This window comes from Lycium barbarum, chromosome 4, assembly GCF_019175385.1.
Source record: "Lycium barbarum isolate Lr01 chromosome 4, ASM1917538v2, whole genome shotgun sequence".
NCBI classification, from domain to species: Eukaryota; Viridiplantae; Streptophyta; class Magnoliopsida; order Solanales; family Solanaceae; genus Lycium; species Lycium barbarum.
In genome coordinates this window covers 16,122,327-16,141,814 of record NC_083340.1, presented here as the reverse complement: position 1 = coordinate 16,141,814, position 19,488 = coordinate 16,122,327, and the positions used below count along the sequence as shown (strand labels likewise).

The 19,488-nt window shown below is 36.0% G+C and overlaps 2 protein-coding genes across 4 annotated transcripts; one reads left to right on the top strand and one right to left on the bottom strand.

The window, feature by feature from the left end:
* The first annotated feature begins 703 nt into the window (after nt 1-703).
* Nucleotides 704-8,536, top strand: LOC132635372 (DEAD-box ATP-dependent RNA helicase 5). 3 transcript variants are annotated; one of them, XM_060351739.1, is made up of 13 exons: nt 704-1,350; nt 1,932-2,050; nt 2,434-2,541; nt 2,760-2,840; nt 3,695-3,773; nt 4,254-4,339; nt 4,416-4,472; nt 4,696-4,763; nt 5,722-5,790; nt 6,001-6,094; nt 6,630-6,794; nt 6,903-6,995; nt 8,064-8,536. In XM_060351739.1, the coding sequence occupies exons 1-13, from the start codon at nt 747-749 to the stop codon at nt 8,157-8,159; spliced, it is 1,719 nt and encodes a 572-aa protein (XP_060207722.1). In that variant the 5' UTR covers nt 704-746; the 3' UTR covers nt 8,160-8,536. The 3 variants fall into 3 exon arrangements, with proteins under 3 accessions (XP_060207722.1, XP_060207721.1, XP_060207723.1); XM_060351738.1 differs by having other exon boundaries at nt 1,932-2,054; nt 2,438-2,541; XM_060351740.1 differs by lacking the exon at nt 2,434-2,541.
* An 807-nt stretch (nt 8,537-9,343) lies between these two features.
* Nucleotides 9,344-19,488, bottom strand: LOC132635371 (protein SENSITIVE TO UV 2). The gene is made up of 12 exons (XM_060351737.1): nt 19,031-19,488; nt 18,044-18,082; nt 17,466-17,548; nt 16,064-16,167; nt 15,620-15,954; nt 13,411-13,479; nt 12,890-12,972; nt 12,100-12,429; nt 11,910-12,016; nt 11,133-11,290; nt 10,748-10,944; nt 9,344-10,405 (listed from the first exon to the last, which is right to left on the bottom strand). The coding sequence occupies exons 1-12, from the start codon at nt 19,325-19,327 to the stop codon at nt 10,129-10,131; spliced, it is 2,079 nt and encodes a 692-aa protein (XP_060207720.1). The 5' UTR covers nt 19,328-19,488; the 3' UTR covers nt 9,344-10,128.

Genomic DNA, 19,488 nt, shown 5'->3' with positions numbered 1-19,488 from the left:
GGTGATTTCATCGCATCTATCTAAACCGTAGTGGGAATAGTACCTAATACATGTGTTTGTGGGAGATAACAAGTACTCAATAGAATTATCTAGGTATATATAAATTGGGCTAGATATCACTGTTATTTGTACAAAACTAATAAGCTCTGGAGTTCCAATGGAGAAAAATGTCTCACCATTAAAGCTACATTGAATAAAAATAATGGGACGAACTAAAGTAAAATTGTCTTCCCGTTGAAGCTACGATACATAAAAAATAACGCGGCTAGTTAATAAAAGAATGTGAATACTTTGTTACTTTTAGGGGTCATTTGATTCAAAATCAGGACATCCCATGATTATAATTTTGGAATTATAACCTAGATAATCAATTTCACATTTTATATAGGATAAATTGCATCAAAAATTTGGTATAAAAAATAACGCTTTAACTAATTTCTTCCAACCAAATACATGATAAATTTAATTTTAAAATTTATACCAAAATAATCTACCTAATCCCTTGAGCTAACGACCCCTAGTGTCCAAAACTTTCATATCTCAAGGACTATATTTGTTAATCTATATATACCAAGGATCAAAATGAACCAACCCCAATACATTAGGGACCATTATCTCATGGTAATTTCACTTCAAAACAGAGGTGAATTTGGGAAAAACAAAAAATAGCCAACAACTACAAATACAACATCCACTTGTTTCCTTAAACCTTAGGGTTTTGTGTCTTCTCTACACATTGAGCAGCCATGGTAGCAAAAAAACAGTTAGATGATGAACCACAAACCCTCAACAATTCAACAAACAATGAATCCAAATCCCATAAGAAGCACAAGAGAAAGCTTGAAGATCAAGAGCCTGAAATTGTTGTAGAATCCAAGAAAGAGAAAAAGAAGAAGAAAAAGAAACAAGAACAAGAAGGGTTTAATGGAAAGATTGAAACTTTATGTGGGTCTAATGGAAATACTGAAATAATTGATGGTTCAGTTGAATTATCTGAAAAAAAGAAGAAAAAGAAGGAGAAGAAGCAGAAACAAGAACAAGAAAATGGGTTTAATGGAAAGATTGAAACTTTAAGTGGGTCTAATGGAAATACTGAAACTTTTGGTGGGTTAGTTGAGTTATCTAATGGGGAAGTTGTTAAAGAAAGTAGTAGTACAAATGTGGTGGTTACTGGTAAAGGTGCTAATGAGTTAAAGTACAAAGCTTTAGTTAAGTTTGTTGATTCAGGTTTACCAAGTGAAGTATTGGAATGTTGTAAGAATTTTGAGAAACCATCACCAATTCAATCTCATTCTTGGCCTTTCCTTTTAGATGGACGCGATTTCATTGGAATCGCGAGAACTGGATCAGGTATAACATTGGAATTTGAGTTTTTTACAGCTTGTTTGGATGGTTGTTACCTATTGTATTGTATAATACTGTGTTTGTTTTGATTGTTACTTAAATTTTGTTGTATTGTTTCGTGATTGCGTTTCTCATTTTGTCTTTGCTTATCAAAACAATACAATATGATACGACACGTTATGAAGCGATATGTAGCAACCATCCAAATAAGTTGTTAGTGTAATAGTGGATCCAAAATAAGTTGTTAGTGTAATAGTGGATCCTCAGGGGTTGGCCTGGTGGTAATTGGCTTGAGCCTTGGGGTGCTCCCTTTCAAGGTCTCAAGTTCGAAACCCACTGGGTGCAAACAATTTCTGAGGGCCATCGGACTGGGGTAAAACCCTGAATTACCCGTGGTGCACTTGCGGGAAACTCCTTGCCGAGGGCCTGTGCACCCCCGGGATTAGTCGGGGCTCAAAGAGACCCGGACACCCGGTGCTTAATCAAAAATAAAATAAAATAGTGGATCCAAAATAAGTTGTTAGTGTAATAGTGGGCTATGGTTTGTGGGTTATTTACTTTTATTTTGTTTTTTGTTATGTGATCAGGTAAGACGTTGGCTTTTGGTATTCCTGCTATTATGCACATCATGGGTAAGAGGAAGAGTAAAAAGTCTAAGAATCCGGTTTGCCTTGTGCTTTCGCCTACAAGGGAGCTAGCTCAACAAGTATGTTCCTGAAAATTATACCTGGAATTGTGTTTAAAGTTGTTTGCTTTCTTGCATTGTTGGTATTTTTACTGATTCTGTTGTGTGAGTTTGATTTCACTTCAGCTAATGCTTCACTTACCGAATAATATTGTCATTCATCAAAGCTTGAACTTTGTAGTTCGGTGGCAAAGAAACTTCTTAGTTCTTTTCAAATTTAGCATGTCAAAAGGCAAATGATCACAGAACTTTATCTTTTAGTATCTGGCCAAAATATCTTCTAAATCCTTCCTTTTGTTTTCTTTTATTAAATAAATATATGCATCTTTTACCTTGTACTATCAAATACAAAATGCCGATCCAGATTTTTCTGCTTTATTGAACGATCTTGCTCATTATAATAGATAGCAGATGTTCTCTGCGAGGCTGGGAAGCCTACTGGTGTTCAGTCAGTTTGTCTATATGGTGGAGTTGATAAGCACCATCAAAAGGCTTCTCTTAGATCTGGTGTGGTAAGAGTTCATTTGGTTACTTGTTCTGTATTTATTGTTGCAGTGAGTCTTGACTGATGATCTTCAGTATGATATAGTAATAATTATCTCTAAGTCAGTTTAAGGTCTTATGGTTGCTTTCTTAGACTTTCTTAATGGATGTTATACGTGCTTCACACTTTTCATTCTTTGAGTTAGAGTTGCATGGCGGTACCTCAAATCATATCCTCTGCTTGCAGGATATTGTTATTGGAACCCCTGGTCGTTTGCAGGATTTGATGGAAATGGGAGTTTGCAATTTAAAAGAGGTTTCTTTTGTGGTGAGTGCTTTTGTGCCCTTCATTTATGTTTGGGACTTTAAGGATCTCTGATGAAGTCTGAGTAAGCACGACGTCATGAAAGTTTGTTTGGTCAATTAGTGTGGTTAGTTTGGATGCTTCTGTTCTGTATGTGTGGTTGTTGTATGTGTGTAAGTACTTTGTAATTTTATTTTTCTATTAGGATTTTGGAGTAGTATTTTCCCTTTTCAGTGGTTTTTTGTGATCTCATCTTTCAAGTTGCTGCATATGAATTTTGTGAGGTTTGGTCTTGTTCGAAATAAAACTGAAAATATGCTCGAAAATCATCTCTTGTTGTTTAACATTCTATTTAGCATCTATGTACTTTCACTTGATTGTTTGTGGAGTTTATCTTTGGGTTAGTGAAAGAATTACTGAGGTACGTATTTTCTGCAGCTTAGCTGTTGTAGAACTTACAAATGATATGCTTATCATGGCCCACAGCTTTGGCATTCTTATTCTGGATTGTTGTGAGCTTTGCCAATTTCCTTATTTTTAGCTTATTCAGAAACAAAATGGCATTTGATAAGAGCTTTTTAAATAAACTCCCTGTTATAAGTCTTTCAAAGTAACCATTGATATGTAAGTGAATGTATTATTGTAATGCGATGGAAGCAAAAATAGAGATTGTATTACCCTTTATTTTCAGTAATGTGATCACAAATTAAGAAATAGAACTGTTTCCATTTCTCTTAATTTCCCTGACATGATCACGAGATAACTTTTGAAGTATGACTTAATTCTTTTTTCTCGGTAGTATGAACTTAATATAAATGGAATACATGTCACCTGTCATGCTCCTTTATCGTTGACAGATGTTACTAATATTGCTGTAGGTGCTAGATGAAGCTGATCGCATGCTCGATTTAGGTTTTGAACCAGCAGTTCGTGCCATATTGAGCCAAACATGCTCTGGTATGAATATTGCTCTCTGCATTTGATTCCATAGCTTGAATTCTTAGAGTTGGAGCTCTGATGGACATCTTATCAGATAGATTTAGCCGGTTGCAATATTTTTCTCTTGTTTTTTTGTAATGGAATGTTTGCATCGAATGCCTTCACAGCTTATTGTATTTGCAATATATATGTCCCAATGATACACTCCGTGGTTTCATTTTCTATCCTTTTTGTACATGAATTACATCCATATGTTAAAATTTATTTTTTGTTTCTTTTTCTCAGTATATATGTATTACCGAATAAGGTATTTTGAAAATTTGACTCTCGTAAATATTTCAATCCTTGAATTTCTTGATTCATATCCTTGTCCTTCCATGTTACATGGTAAGCTTTTGCTCCTCGGTTTTTGCACTTCAGATATTAGCTAGATGAAGTTTCAATTTTGTGAACATGCATTTTTTCTGTTCACGATTCAAGTCCCATCAAATTGTGCAGTTCGGCAGAGTGTTATGTTCAGTGCTACATGGCCTGCGGCTGTTCATCAATTAGCTCAAGAATTCATGGATCCCAATCCAATCAAGGTCTGATTCACCATTCGGAATACATTCTCAAATTTGTTCTAGTTCCTCTCCTGGCTTAATACTGAAGTCTATTCAGGTAGTTGTAGGGTCAGAAGATTTAGCTGCCAACCACGATGTCATGCAAATTGTCGAGGTAAACTTCATTATAAAATTCTAACGACTTCTTAAATATGGAGTTTTTCTTGTAATTTGTCCTGCTCTTTCATATGATCAGCATATTGTTGCCTTCCTTCCTAGCTAAGCGACCAACAAAGTAAACCGAAAACCAAAATCAATAGAGAAAATAGGAGAAGACCTACAAGTTCATCTCCATTTCTTCCTACTGAATTGCTTGTCCACTTTCTTTTACATTATAGGTATTGGAAGATCGAGCACGTGATGAGCGTCTTCAATGCTTGCTGGAAAAGTACCACAAGTCCAGAAGGTATATCTTCTAAGAAGAAATCTCTACTGGCAGATTTCTGGTCTCATTTCCAGCTCTCAAGCCTGCACTCATTGTCTCTTGCTGACATCAATGATAATTCCCACTATATTGTAGTATATGAATAATGATATTCATGAATGATTATGTTCGTGAAATATGCTAGTCAACAGTGTCCATAGGTTAGGTGGAACTTCTCGTAGAACACGCATTTAATCGTTTCTTAATGCAGTAGCAACTGTTATATACTGGTAAAGTTTCTATGCTCGTGGTTTAAATATCTTGATTACCTCCTTGTGTACAAATTAAGCTTTTAACTCTCTTGGTACTTTTAGGAATTAAATGGATTGCTTCCTTCCTGTTAAGTCAACTATTACAGTTTTCCTTATTTTGAAGTCACGCCAAAGTGACAAGTTTGAAATGACCAGACCAGCACATCCTTTGTGCTGATGTTTAATATAATGTTACCTTTCTCAAAAAGTGTGAAATGATTAATCTGCCCATGTGCGGTGGCTAATTTAGACTGGTGGCTAATGTTGTCTAAACACAGTTGTCTGGTGGAGCCTTTTGTTTATTTTAGATGGTTGACCAAGTGAGGGGGTATCCTGAAAGTAGTGATTCCATTTTTCTACCAGGAGGTAGTTATTAGTTTATCAAAGCATGGGGGAAAAGTGCACCTCTCTCTTTCACACACACACACGCTATTATCTCCTTTTATTCTGAAAAATATGTGGATGAGTTTATTGTACTTCCCAGTGGATTTTTGTTGTATCTTTCTTCTTTATTTCCTTATTCATTGCCCAACACAAGTTTTCTTTGTGGCAGTGGTACATTCCTCAATCATCAGTTATTGGGGATAGTAGTTGCATCACTTGTATCCTGTTTTGGTGTTTAACCTGGGTATTTTTTTTTTAAATCTCCTTATAATGGATGCTTACAAGAGGTTGCAAACTTTGAACAGGAATAGAGTATTGGTTTTTGTTTTATACAAGAAGGAAGCTTCTCGTGTTGAAATGATGCTACAGAAAAGGTAACTCTATTGACTCTTCTGTTTAGTTGTGAGCAAAACTTTAAATTCCTATGCCCAGCTTCCAATTACCTGCTGATAATACATGGTCGAACTAACCTGCAAAATTGGTACATGCAGTATGAACCGTGCTCATTGTATTGTGCTGTAGACATGTCCAAAATCATATCTCGTTTACATTTTGTTTGAATCTTTGTTGTGTCTTCGCTTCAGGGGTTGGAAGGTTGTGTCCATTAGTGGTGACAAGCAACAACATGCCCGTACTAAGGCATTGTCACTCTTCAAGGATGGAAGCTGTCCTCTAATGGTACACACTGTTTTCCGATTGTCATTTTTTGTTTCCACTTCCAGTGATGTTTATCTGATAGGTAGAGCACTACTTGAATAGCATCTCAAGAGGATGCAAACCATATACAGCCAACTAATCAAGTATATAAGAACCCAAAGAACCATATTTGTGCTTTTGTTTGACTGATTTTTCACATGTTTGGTCGATTGATTATGACCTTTTGATAATGCAATGGCTTCACAGTAGTTTGACTTACCGGCTAGGATTCCTCTGCTGAACCTCGGAGTAGCCAATCCTCTTCTGTCCAAGAAGAGTTTTTCCATCAAAATGTCTTGCCATATTTTGCTTCTTCCTCATTCCTGCAAGATCGATTTCCTGATACTTTTTGTGACTTCTAGTTGTGTTGCTCTGGTGTTGGCTGGAAATTGTGTTGTAACTTCCTTGTTGGATTTGGATCAACTGCTCATCATCTTGCTGTGTTTGCTCAGTTTTCTTTTGTGAATGTCGAAACGTGCTAAAGCCTCATTGTAACATAATTGTTATGCTTCTGCAGATAGCTACTGATGTAGCTGCTCGAGGACTGGATATTCCTGATGTTGAAGTTGTGATAAATTATAGTTTCCCTTTGACAACAGAGGATTATGTTCATAGAATTGGAAGAACTGGAAGGGCTGGTAAAAAAGGTGTAGCTCATACATTCTTCACTAAGGATAACAAGGTACTGTTTGACTGATCTTTATAATAGAGATCTCACCTTTATTTTCCTTGTACTATTTTCTCCAGTGCTTTGCTATTTTGATTCTTACATTGAGTGTGTATATCACAGGGACTTTCTGGGGAGTTGATAAATGTCCTCAGAGAAGCTGGACAGAATGTTCCAGCTGCCCTTCTTAATTTCGGAACCCATGTAAAGAAAAAGGTAAGCTTTTAGTTTGCATATTGTGAGTATGTTACTGTTTACCTAATGGCACAACTGATGATTTGCGCTTATCAGAAGTGAGTGTTAAGGCTAAGTTGGTAGCAATACATGCTTGTAGAGTTTTAGGCAGGTTAGTAGGGACACACTGGTGTGGGGCCAAGCTGTAGAGGCTTAAGTTGTAGCTTGCTTCCCGCCGCTGGCACCTTTGTTGGATTGGGCCATGGCTTAGGAGGACTTTGAGCAAGGCTGTCTTCTTTCATGGCCATAGATAGAGATGGTGCACACCTCAGATAGCCGAGTATGTTATTGCTATGGGGACAGTTATAGGAAAGTACCCAGATCTTCTCCCCATAGGTTTTGAAGACTTTAGATGATAAAAGTTGAACATGTTCTAGTAGTGATGATGGAATAACCTTCTTTCTACGCGGACCAGGGGTGTGGGGAGTGGGTGGGAAATGTCCATGATATTATAATGCTGAAGGTGCTTCAAAAGCTTAGATGTAACAAGGACTCTCCCTCAGTATACTGCCTTGTGATTTGAAGTGCGAATGTATTAGTCCCCCAAATTTCGATATATTTCATTTTGCTGCATTCAATGCTTGTTTTAGGTATTGATGACTGTCAAATACAAGTAGTGGATAGTTCTGCCTATCAAGTTTGAGGGTTAAACTCTTGGTACCCATGGGGGCATGTGGGATTGAGAACAACTTACGTTGAGAAGTATGCTACCCTAAGAAACCTTTGATGCCTGTTTGGATTAAGCCAAGAAAGACGAGGAGCTTTCAAGAGTGGAGGTTTTGCATCCGAAGACCAAAAAAGCGACCATTTAGATGAAGTTAGATTCCAGGGAGTGGAAGGGTAATAGCAGTGTAGTTTGTTCTAGATGAACTTGATAATCCTTAGGGTCAGCCTTTTTCTAGATTTAAACAGCATATTAGTACATGCTTTTCTTGCTGGCATAATTTGTCCGATTGAAAATTGCTGTATAGAAACACATGCTTTTCTGTTAGTAATTGTCAACTGAATCTTGTTTCTCCACCTCCCCTTACCCTGCATTGCTATTTGCAGGAGTCCAAGCTCTATGGTGCTCATTTTAGAGAAATTGATGCAAATGCTCCAAAGGCTACAAAAATAAAATTTGGCGATTCTGATAACGAAGATTGAGAAAACCAATATCATCGCTGCCAATTTGTCATTGAGTTGTAGCAACACAACTCCTTTGAATTGGTTCCTCGCTTCAACATCCCGACATTCCATTTGAGGCGGATACATGGAGAAGTGGATCATTGTGAGAAGAATACAAGAGATATCTCGCAGATATCCGCTCATGTACGTCCACAGATGCCTTTATCTGTTGGCGCTGTAATGTCCTAGATAATGAGTTTGAAGTAGTCTTTTAGAATCTTAATATTCTTTTATGTAATTCGTTTCAGTCTTTTAGAATCTTAATATTCTTTTATGTAATTCGTTTCATTTCCAGGATGCAAATGTAACTTTTTAAAGGATATCCCAGATTGATTGTTAATTTTCTCTTTGTTACATTTGATTGCTCCTTGCGAAATAGCTCAAAAGGTGGTCAGTTTTGGAAGAAAATGAGATCCAAAACTGGCACAAATTTATTGGCAAGAGTTTTTTTTTTTTTAAATTGTTATCTCATAAACCACCACAGTATTACTGATATTTTGAATGTGCTAGTAAAAAGGTTTTATGTTAATTATTTGCTAAAAAGTAATATGTATACATACATCTTAGAGGGAGTATTTCAACTTTGAATAGAAGTTTCACGGTTTATCTGAAGTTCCAGTGCTGTTCGGTTTTCTTGGCGATGACTATTTAACCCTTTAAGGTATTATGTGTCGTGTTCGTTAGTCCTTTGCTTCAGTTTTTCCTATGCTGAGCAGTGCTGTTTGGTAGTCTTTAGATATCATTGGAGAGGTTTTCTGAAATGTTATTTGGAGAAACCGTGTAAAATTTGAAGACATGTTCTACACCCAAGAAATTTGCTGGAAAAGTAAAGCCCCAACATGTTTTTATTTCCAATGATGCGTTTCAGAATTCAGTAGATAATAGACCACACCTCTATCCACTATAGTACCAATATGCAGGCGATTTTTAATTTGGAAAATAAAACTATTGGTTCATCGTAGGATTGTCACTCTAAAGGGGATTAATGGTTGATGTCGGTGGCAAAATCTGTGATGATACCGTTCACAATTATAATAAATGTTCTTTAAGATGAACGGCCTTAATAATTGTTATTGATCTCTTCAATTAACAGTCGAAAGGCAAAATGAGGTTACATTATTGTTATTGATCTCTTCAATTAACAGTCGAAAGGCAAAATGAGGTTACATTATTGTTATTGATCTCTTCAATTAACAGTCGAAAGGCAGGCAAAATGAGATTACATTATTGTTATTGATCTCTTCAATTAACAGTCGAAAGGCAAAATGAGATTACATTTCTGTTTCAAGCAGACAGCATTATATTCCAAACCAATCTCAATCCAACACGTTAATAACTACAAGTAGATTCGAGATAAATGTAACAAAGACTTCGATCATAGATCCACTCTTCATCTGTGCATTGGATTGAGCTTTGAAACATGAGAAGTTTAGGTAGTTCAGAGGGAGTCACTTTTTCTACGATGTTCGAGATCTTTGTTCTGCAGAGGGAGAAATAACAATCTGTTAACCACTACTCGAAAGAAATAAGGTCTGGTCTTCCCATTGTTTTTTTTTCTCTTCTCGAGTCTCTAGAGCTGATTTGGGGCATGTGGTTGCACCATAAAGAAAAAGCAAATAAAGAATCCCCATCTCTACGACAGCTTGGAGATGACTGGAATGGAAAGACTAGTCCGTCCCTCGAACATTATACATCTAATGCGGTTGCTAACATTATTCTTCAACCAATGACAAACATACATTTCAAATATATACAGAAAAGCTGATACAATTACACTACACCTTATACATCAGGTTGACCGGAATTGCAGCTTTGCTGAAAAACCTAGTCAAAGGAATCTCAGCACAGAAGCTGCAACATTGCTTCACGCCCATTCCTCTCAAGTATCATAACTCGAATAGTTCGGTTCTCTTCAAGCGTGTATGCACTTGTCGGAACAATGAAGTTTTCATGCTTCTTTCATTGGCTGGCTACCTCCAAGAAACGTGAAGACTCTTCTTCTCAACACCTGAGCTAATTCTACGATTTCAGATTCCCTAATCTGTCGAGTCATACTAACATCCTGCCACAAGAACGTGCGCTTACTGGATAATCTACTTGTTACATCAACTGTCAAAGTCGTCTTCTCTCGACTGTTAGTTAATGCCCGCAGAACATGGCTGGAGTACTTGGGATGTGAAACTAGTCTATTCAAGAGTATGAGTACCTCTCGAATCAGCAAGGTCCTGGCAAATAGAACAAATAGAAAAGATTGAGAAAATGAAATTTCAATACAATCAAATTGCAAAATTATTGGAATACGCAAAGGTCTTTTCAGAAGGAAAAGAGCAGACAAACAAAATGAACTGCTAACAATGAGAAACTCCATGAATTAACGTGGACCCACTCAACGTGATGAACAAATGGGTTGTCAAACTAAAAAGTCAAAAAACAAAAGTATTCTGATGTTCAGTTCCAGCTAATCATTGTACTTTAACGCATGGAGAACTCAAAAAACTAACTCCATTTCAGGCATATGTTTTGAAGACTAACATACACCTCAAACACATTTAAGTGTTCAAAGATACCTCTCTTTGAATACTTCAGGCTGCTGAGCAGCATCCGATTCTTCTAGATCCAAATCACATACCAAGCTTTGCAAAATAATTGCAGGGAAATCCTTTCCTTTTGGAAGCCCAAATTTTAATAGAATTTCAACACCACATTTTCCGGATGATGCGAAGAAAGCTAGCAAAATAATAGCGTGCCTCCGAAGCTGTAGTTCCTGAAAAATTAGAGAATCAAGGGTAATAAAAAGCAGGAAGGGGCAAATTCCATTCTTGGAAAATTCAAGACAGAATCAATGTTAAATACGATAGCAATAATTCAGAGGAGTTTTAGAGAGCCAAATTGAAATACGAAACGAGGAAAGGAGAGAAGATAGGATAATTGAAGATTAAGTACTAGGCTTACCTCGGCATTACTTCCAGTGCAGGTGATACACTCTGCCAAATTCTCAAAGATCATACTGATTACAGATAAAGTTGAAGTTTTATTGGAATTAGTATCAACCATGCCACTGCCATCGCCCTCCACGAAACAGCTGCAGAATGAGGCCATTACTCTTGGACCTTTATTGAATAGTATAGTCAGGAAAAGCATTGCACAAAGCAAAAAACAAACTGATAGTTATTCGGAGATGGATAATTTCAGCAATAACCTTTACATCTTTTTTTTTTTTTTTTAAAAACAACCGAACAACCTTACATCTTCAGAGTATATCTTACTGTTAGCAGCAATCTACCACAACTACCACTGTGGTGCATGGGTAAAATACAATAAAATTTAATACAACAACAACATACCCAGTGAAATCCCACAATGTGGGGTCCAGGGAGGGTAAAGTGTACGCAGACCTTACCCCTACAATGTAGGGAGGCTACAATAAAATTTAATAAACTTGGATAATTTGATCTTACTTCCATAATAAAATTGGAGAAGGTGCATAAACCAATAACTAAAGATCAGAAAGAATATATTGGCTTATTCTCCAAAAGATAGTACAGGCACTATTCGAAGAGAAAATATGATATAAATAACAAGATGTTGTAGCCCAAGCAGTAAAAGCTACGTTTTGAACATTGAGGTGCTGTAATCTAGTTCAAGAAAGAACTTCCAGGAGCCAGATAACATCAAAATGATACATGAACATGTGACCCAACACGTGACCAAACAGAAATGTGTACTTACAATTTAGTAGCATATGAAGAAGATGCACAGCTTTCTTCTTTACATGCAAGCGAGCTCCCTTCTTCAATAATTTTACAATACTTTGGAATAGTATATCTGTTCCATACCTATATAAAAGAGGAAATAGCGTAAGCATATTACTGAGCTCTAAAAATATGTGTAAATTAATTAGAAAAGGATATGAACTTACTTGTCCCTCTCCAAGTAGGCATTACTTCTTGCAACAATCAGATTCATGACTGTAACTGCTTCAAGGCTTACATGTTCTACGTCATGAATCGTGACAATTTCGCACATTAATTCAAACAGAGGATCGTAGTTAAAACAATACGATATCAAACAGCTAGATCCAATTCTGGCGCAAGTTTCAAGAGTATCCAATCTCAGGCCATCTGCATGATCTTGATCAAATATTTTCTCAGCCTGGCCATATGGTACTCCTCTATTTCCAGGATATCCATATTCAAACAGTTCTGACGCATTATTCCAACAAACAGGTCCGTCAACCACAATATTGTCCCTGGTACAAGTACACTGCAAAGATCAAATCAAAGCATATATGGAAATTTCTGGATCAGATGATAAGGACTATCTTTTCTCCTTTTTGTTTCCTTTATTTTTTTTTAGTTTTTGGGGTTATGGAAGCATGGGTTTTGAGCCCAATAAGGAATTAAACAACTAGCACTAGCAAGATAACTACAAAACGCCTGAAGATCTATCTTGAAATGTGAAGGATCAGAGGACTGAAGAGACTAGTTTGCATGATGATCAGAAGTTTCTAACTCTTCTTCCGGTTTTTTAATTTGAACTTCCTTATGAATCCAGACAAATGCAAGCTTCTTACATGACGGGAATGGTTAAACAGTTGTCAAACCCTTAAATCAAATCATTCTTCTGCATTGATGCTAAAAGAATCCACAAGAATAGCTAAGAAACAGAATGGAGAAGGAACAGAATGCATTTGAGTAAGCGATATATACCTTTTACCAAATTTTCTTTCCATACTGAAAGTGAAACTCAAAACCTCTTGCAGTATATGCAAAGACCTATGAATAATAGAAACCTGTATGGAAAGAATAATGTTATGAAGCTAGTGAAAAGAAACTTCTATAGAATGATATAAAATGAAGGCTTTATGAAGTCCCTTTTACTTCAACACAACATATACTAGTATTTAATCATAAAGAATTATATAGCCAACCCCAACTTGATTGGAATTGAGGCATAGTTTTTGTAATCATTCAAAAGGATTATAAAAATAAAACCATAGGCTATGCTGGAAGCCATATTTATCATTCAAAAAAGAAAAAAGAAAAAAGAAAAAAGAAAAAAAAGGTATACCCTTGCTCATATTACAAAAGTCTGCATGATTAAGCTGGATGCTTTACTGAGAGAAATGGATATTGCCATTTAAAAGTTTTACATGTTTAGAAATGTAAATTCCCACATTAGCAACTAAAACAGAAGGCAAAATGATAAATATCTAAGCTTACAATCGCACATTTTTAAGTCTGCAAAGACCAACCAATGCTTCTAACAAATCTTCGAATCTCACCATTTCATCATTAATCTACAAGACACAAATAAAACCACAAATAATGAGAGTTCAACCCTACTAAGAGTCTAAGAAGAAGGTAAAATAAGCCATAGCATAGCAAAATATAGAAACATGGTGCACATCAAGTGTAGGAGAAGCCTCTTTTTTAAATAAAGTAAAGGTAATTGGAAAAGCCTTGGAGTTGGAGCAGGAGACAGACAGATAGAGACAGTCCCTGCGTGCATATGGTGGACCATTTGGAGAGAAAGAAACTCCAGATGTTTTGAGACAGTGGCAAAGATCAAACTAAACTGTGTGCTGCATTTTTGTTTTTTGGTGCTCCCAGATTTATACAGATGATACCATCTCTCGACATTTTAGGTTCTTGTTAGGATTGTAGATTGGTCTGTTAGCTTTTACTTTTCCTATTTGCTCAGTTGTAAATATGGTTTCAGTACAACCCATGTACTGTTTCGCTAATATATGATAACTATTACCTTTTCAAGAAAATAAAAAAACATAGGAAAAGCCTTTATTAATCTCAGCTTATTGTAATTCTTGGAATTTAGGCAAACTTCGAGAAAAATATAACATAATGGAAGCGACAGATCCATATAGGTGATACTAGATAGTGAGGATTAAGGCTTAGTCAGGTTGGTACGCTTACAATAGGTCCAGTTTTACTAAGAGCCTATTTAGGGATTTGTATTCAGTGAAAAATGCAAAAAAACTATCAGAGAATCCCAAACTATTGAATACTGGAAAGAGACGAGTTCAAGTGGAGCAAACTGGATAGTAAGGATTCACATAGTTAACCCCAATTAGTTTGGTACTTAAGCATAGTCAATAGAAGCAAAGATCCATATAAACAATACCAACGAGTAAGGGTTAAGGCTTAATTAGGTTGGTACTCTTATATTAGGTCCGGTGATTAGTAAGTCTTTAGTTGTTAAGAAATTAGTATGTCAGTAGAAAATGAAAAGACCCTCTAATGTAAGAGAACACCAATTTACTGAATATTGCAAGTGGGTCCAACTAAAGTGAAATGGATAATGAGGATTCACATAGCCAACCCCAATTAGTTAGATTGAACCATACTTGTTATTGTTATTATATTTTATATGTTTCGAATGTTAATTGGTACTCTTCCATTTTTTCCACATCAAAAAAAGGAATTTATAAGAAGTTATTCTGCAAGATTTCAAGAAACAAAACTAAATAAATAAAAGAAAGAACAAATTGATCTAAGATAAACTCGTTTGTGTATTTTGTAACTCAAATACGTTAAATTAGTGAACTCAAAACTAACCAAATTACCACTTAAAATGCAATATGGAAGGGTAAATGACTTGAATTGTGACTAAAACCAGAATTGGTGAATATGACTTGACAACTCATCCAGGTCAAATTTACTGAAACTTCATATTTGAAATGTAAACATTTTAACTCATTTAGTCATTTATACTTTTGTTTTATATATTAGAGAAACACTTGATACAAAGCATTTCTAACAATTATAAGCACATCATACCATCAAAAGTAATGCAAAGGTTTATGTTAGAATATTTCTTTATTACAACAATATAGGAATTGTTAACAAGTTTCAGCTCTTATTTCAACTTTACCATGAAACTCTTTATTAGTTTTGACTCGTACACACGACACAGCAGAATAGTATCATTTAATCGTCAAGAGTTCAATTGCCTTTAATAATTATGCATGACCTAAGCAAGTGTCAAGCAGAATATGAGGTGAAGAGTTCAAGCAAGTGAAAATAGGAAAAATCTTATATTCCCGTGACTGAACTTCCTTTTTCCTGGTTGAGTGGAAGGTAAATAGACTCTTGAGCCGAGGGTCTATCGGAAAGAGCCTCCCTACCTCCCAAGGTAGGGGTAAGGTCTGGGTGCACTCTACCCTCTCCAAACCCCACCTGGTGGGATTATAATGGGTATGTTGTTGTTGTTGTTGTTGTTGTAGTGGAAGGTAATTAGAGACTGAGCAACAGTATAAGGAATACCAATTCATACAAAAAACAATCCGAGACATTGATAGAGATCAATCGTCTGGTTAATGATTGTAAGTATGGACATGTAGAGAAGCAAAATAATCAGAAGCAGGAACCTGAAGGTGAAGTGTAGTCAAAGTGAAAATAGATATCCTTCAATGCATATACCTTGGTCAATACAGAGAAAAGATGAGACACTTTTGCACTCTCACCAGAATGAGTATACTGTAGATTATCCTTCAACAAATTATTTGACTCCATACTCGACCTTAAGGGCAAATTCATGTTCAGGTATCCAGAAAGGATACGGAGATCAACTTCACACGTTGCGTACAACTTCGAAATGAGAAGCCTTCCTAATCTTTGGCCACTAGACAAGTTCCATGCATCCAACAACTTGTTTCTACGGCAAAAAGTATCAGATAAATTGCTTTCAGATGATAAACTGATAGATTCATCATGTCTTTCAGTCTGGATCCCGACATCCTTTGAGGATATTGTACCTATGATTCAACATGCAATGAAGAATGGTTGAGCAGATCAGAAAGGAACTCATTTTCAGGAACCATAACCAATAATTGATTTTCTTTCCATATCCTTATTTGAACTAACCGACTTTTGTGCTAGAGCCAATATGGTCATTGATGGAGTGCGTGTTTTGGCATTCTAGGGATTTTATTTGGTCTCCTTGAATGTTGATACCCGAATCTGTATTACTGCAAACACAGAGGAGACCGTAATTGTAACATGTGATTAACCTCATTTGCAGTGCAAGCAAATCATGACAGTTAGAACCTAATCATTCTCATTCCAGAAAAAAACATAGATACACAAAAGTCAAATTAAATGGATAAGGAAATTAACAATCAAATATATAACTCAAAGAATGCATATTCGCAAAGATAAGAACTTCTTCAATGTTATGACGTCTTCAACTTTTACACGCTGCAAGAAGCAACCTTCACTAAATTTCTACTATTTTCCTTTTAGTGTCTAACCGAGAAGGCAAAAGTTTCACCAAAAAGCATGAGAAAGAACATGATGTTGCAACACAAAGCTCCTCCCTAGACATACAATATTATGCATTTTATGTCTAAAATTCAAAAGGACCAGTATAGTTGCAAAAGGTTTGGCACTCAAAGTGTCAACTAGCAGTGGGTTGTACGCGTGTGAGCATGGTTTGTTTAAAAAAAAAATCTTTGTACCAACTTTGATTCAAAAGAACCTTAGAGAAAGACGTTACTAACTTTGATAAATAAATTTGATATCTTTTCTTCCAAAACCTTCTCAAAGAAATTTAAAACTTTTTACATTCTGTTCTTCAAGATTTATTGTAACCCTAATGTGTATGTTTCCTTGTAATTTTGTTCTTAACATCTTTATTGTTAAATTAAATTGGAGATAATATGTAAATTTCCTGCCTCTGAAATACATCCATGCATTACACTTTTTTGTCACGTACCATGTCAATGTGGTAAAGAGATTGGAATAATGTCATAATGAAAAGAGGTTTTTTTGCAGGACGAAAAGAGGATAAGAAATGACAAATTTTCATTTTACGAAATTATAGAAGTTATTAAGACTAACTTCTTTTATAGTTTGAGTTCACTTCCATTTTGGTACTATCTAGTAGTGCAGATTAACTAGCTGTAGTCAATGTGAAATAGAAACAGCCAAAAAGTTAACATACTTGTAACAAAAACGAGAATAAAAGGATAGTTGCAAGCAATAGCATTATGAAAAATATAGGCTAAGGGGAACTTGTATAAGATTTTGCATGCAATTTTGACAGAGGGAAGAAAAGGAATCTTGTGCAGATTGGAGCAATTAATATGTCTATTTATTGCTTGTCAGATCAGGCTATGACCTTATTATCTTATGTGCAAACCTTAATCTAGAATAATTGTGGTCAACTTTTGTTATGTATAAGATATAGGTTTGCCCTAGAAGAAGAGCACCACAACCAAATTTTCCTGCAACTACCTGTCAAACACAAATTCTACTAGGCACTTACAAGTTCACAATCTTTGGAGCAGCAAGCTTGAGTCCCTTCTCTTTCTTATCTCTTTCCTTTCTGAGCTTAATGCACTCTTGCTCCTGAAGCGGTGCAAAAGATCATTACCTACTAGGAATTTTCATCAGAAATCTATTGAAGACAACTTGAGTCATAAAACCACTACACATAAGTATTCAGCATCTACTCAATGTCAATGTCACACAAATAAGGATTATACATCTAGGCAAACCAGTGTAAAGTATGCTAAGTCAAGTTGAGATGAAACAGGCATAATCCAATCTAAATGAATGCCAAATCAAAGCACCAGCTAAATAACACAATGTGGGGCTTCAAACTTCAAGGTTTCTTCAACAAGGTCAAGTTCAAAATTTTTGCCTTGCGCGAATCTGTTCGTTTATCTCCATAGCATATAAAAGCAATTAAAACTCAATTACTGATCAAAATCAACTCAAACAACTATCTAATACCCTAAATATCTCTAAAATCATATAGAAACAATTTCAATTCTGGAACTTCATAAATTCAAATTTTATACAGCATACATGTGGGACTATTTGGTGGGGTATATGACGTACCAGACGAGTCCGCTGCTCTGAAATTCTTTCAAGCTCCCTCTAAAATAAAAATTAAAACAGAAAATCAATAACAAATTTAGAGAAAAAAAATGACTACTGAAGCAATCCATTCAAAGAACAATCTAGACCACAAAAATGGGCGGGCTAAGGTAGTCTGGTGTCCATCATTTATTCATATTATTATTACCAACATACTAGTTTTTCTTGGAACCGATTGTTTATGTTATATTTTACCTCTCTATAACACTATTTTATGTATAACAACAACAACCATCTTTATAACAGAACACTCTTTGTAAAATTACTCTTCTATAACAACTATCTTCTTTTTCGGTAAATATAATAATTATTTCATTTCCATATCGCTTTGAATCTCTTATCCGAATCTCTTAACCTTATCTGACTTCTTTTTATGCTTTTATTGAGCCGAGGGTCTTTCGGAAACAGCCGTCCTACCTTGGTAGGAGTAAGGTCTGCGTATACTCTACCCTCCCCAGACCCCCACGATGTGGGATTTCACTGGGTTGTTGTTGTTGTTGTTATAATAATTAACTATCTCTATAAAAATAAAAATATAGAGACCCCGTGGAAACAGCCTCTTGCAGAAATGCAAGGTAAGGCTGCGTACAATAGACCCTTGTGGTCCGGCCCTTCCCCGGATCCCGCGCATAGCGGGAGCTTAGTGCGCCGGGCTGCCCTATAAAAATAAAAATATCTAAGATTACCAATAATAAGTCTAGAGATTTTTTGACCAAATATTTTGATACTTTAATACACTATTTATGAAAAGAATATTATCTAAATATATATATATTTCCATCATTAGTGATTAAGCTTAGGATTTGACATCTTTATTGCTTATAACAGCCAAATATTATTTAACTAACAAATGCTGTTATGCGCGTATGTGAGTCATTTGCTATAGCAACAAAAAAATATCTGAAACCAACGATGTTGTTATAGAGAGGTTTGATTGTATTTCCTAACCTTCAAATTGTCAATTTCTTCTTCTTCTTTGGCGGGAGTGTGGGACCCACGAGCAACAGGGATTGCGAAGCGGGAAGCGGCAGCGGAGAAAATGTCGGCATGGGATGATTGATTGGAAGCAGTAGAACATTCTGGAAGAACTCTCTGAGACAACTCTCGTGGAGGCGAATACCCACTATCCGCCGCCGGATGTTGTTGCTTCTGCTGAGTGGCGGCGGATAAGGCTTGTTCTTCTGCTTGGACGAGTTTTTCCAGGAAATCTGCGTCCCAATCATCATCGAAACCCTCGTCCGCCATTCTTCTGCAAAAGGTTTCTTTCTTTCTTTCTTTTCAGTTTATTTATATTTTTCACACTTTCGCGCGCATCCCCCCTTTTGTCAGGACATTATTCGAAAAGGAGACGGGAAGTTTGAGTTATATGCTACAACGGTACCAATATTTGTTGTTGTTTCCTTTTT

Excerpts from the sequence above, each read along its gene's own strand:
- LOC132635372 (XM_060351739.1), top strand. The coding sequence starts at position 747 with ATGGTAGCAAAAAAACAGTTAGATGATGAACCACAAACCCTCAACAAT. Across the intron at positions 2,051-2,433 it reads CAAGGGAGCTAGCTCAACAA|ATAGCAGATGTTCTCTGCGA; the intron begins GTATGTTCCTGA and ends TCATTATAATAG. Across the intron at positions 4,340-4,415 it reads TGGATCCCAATCCAATCAAG|GTAGTTGTAGGGTCAGAAGA; the intron begins GTCTGATTCACC and ends AAGTCTATTCAG.
- LOC132635371 (XM_060351737.1), bottom strand. The coding sequence starts at position 19,327 with ATGGCGGACGAGGGTTTCGATGATGATTGGGACGCAGATTTCCTGGAA. Across the intron at positions 16,168-17,465 it reads GCTCCAAAGATTGTGAACTT|TAATACAGATTCGGGTATCA; the intron begins GTAAGTGCCTAG and ends CTGTGTTTGCAG. Across the intron at positions 12,430-12,889 it reads GAAAGAAAATTTGGTAAAAG|GGACAATATTGTGGTTGACG; the intron begins GTATATATCGCT and ends TACTTGTACCAG.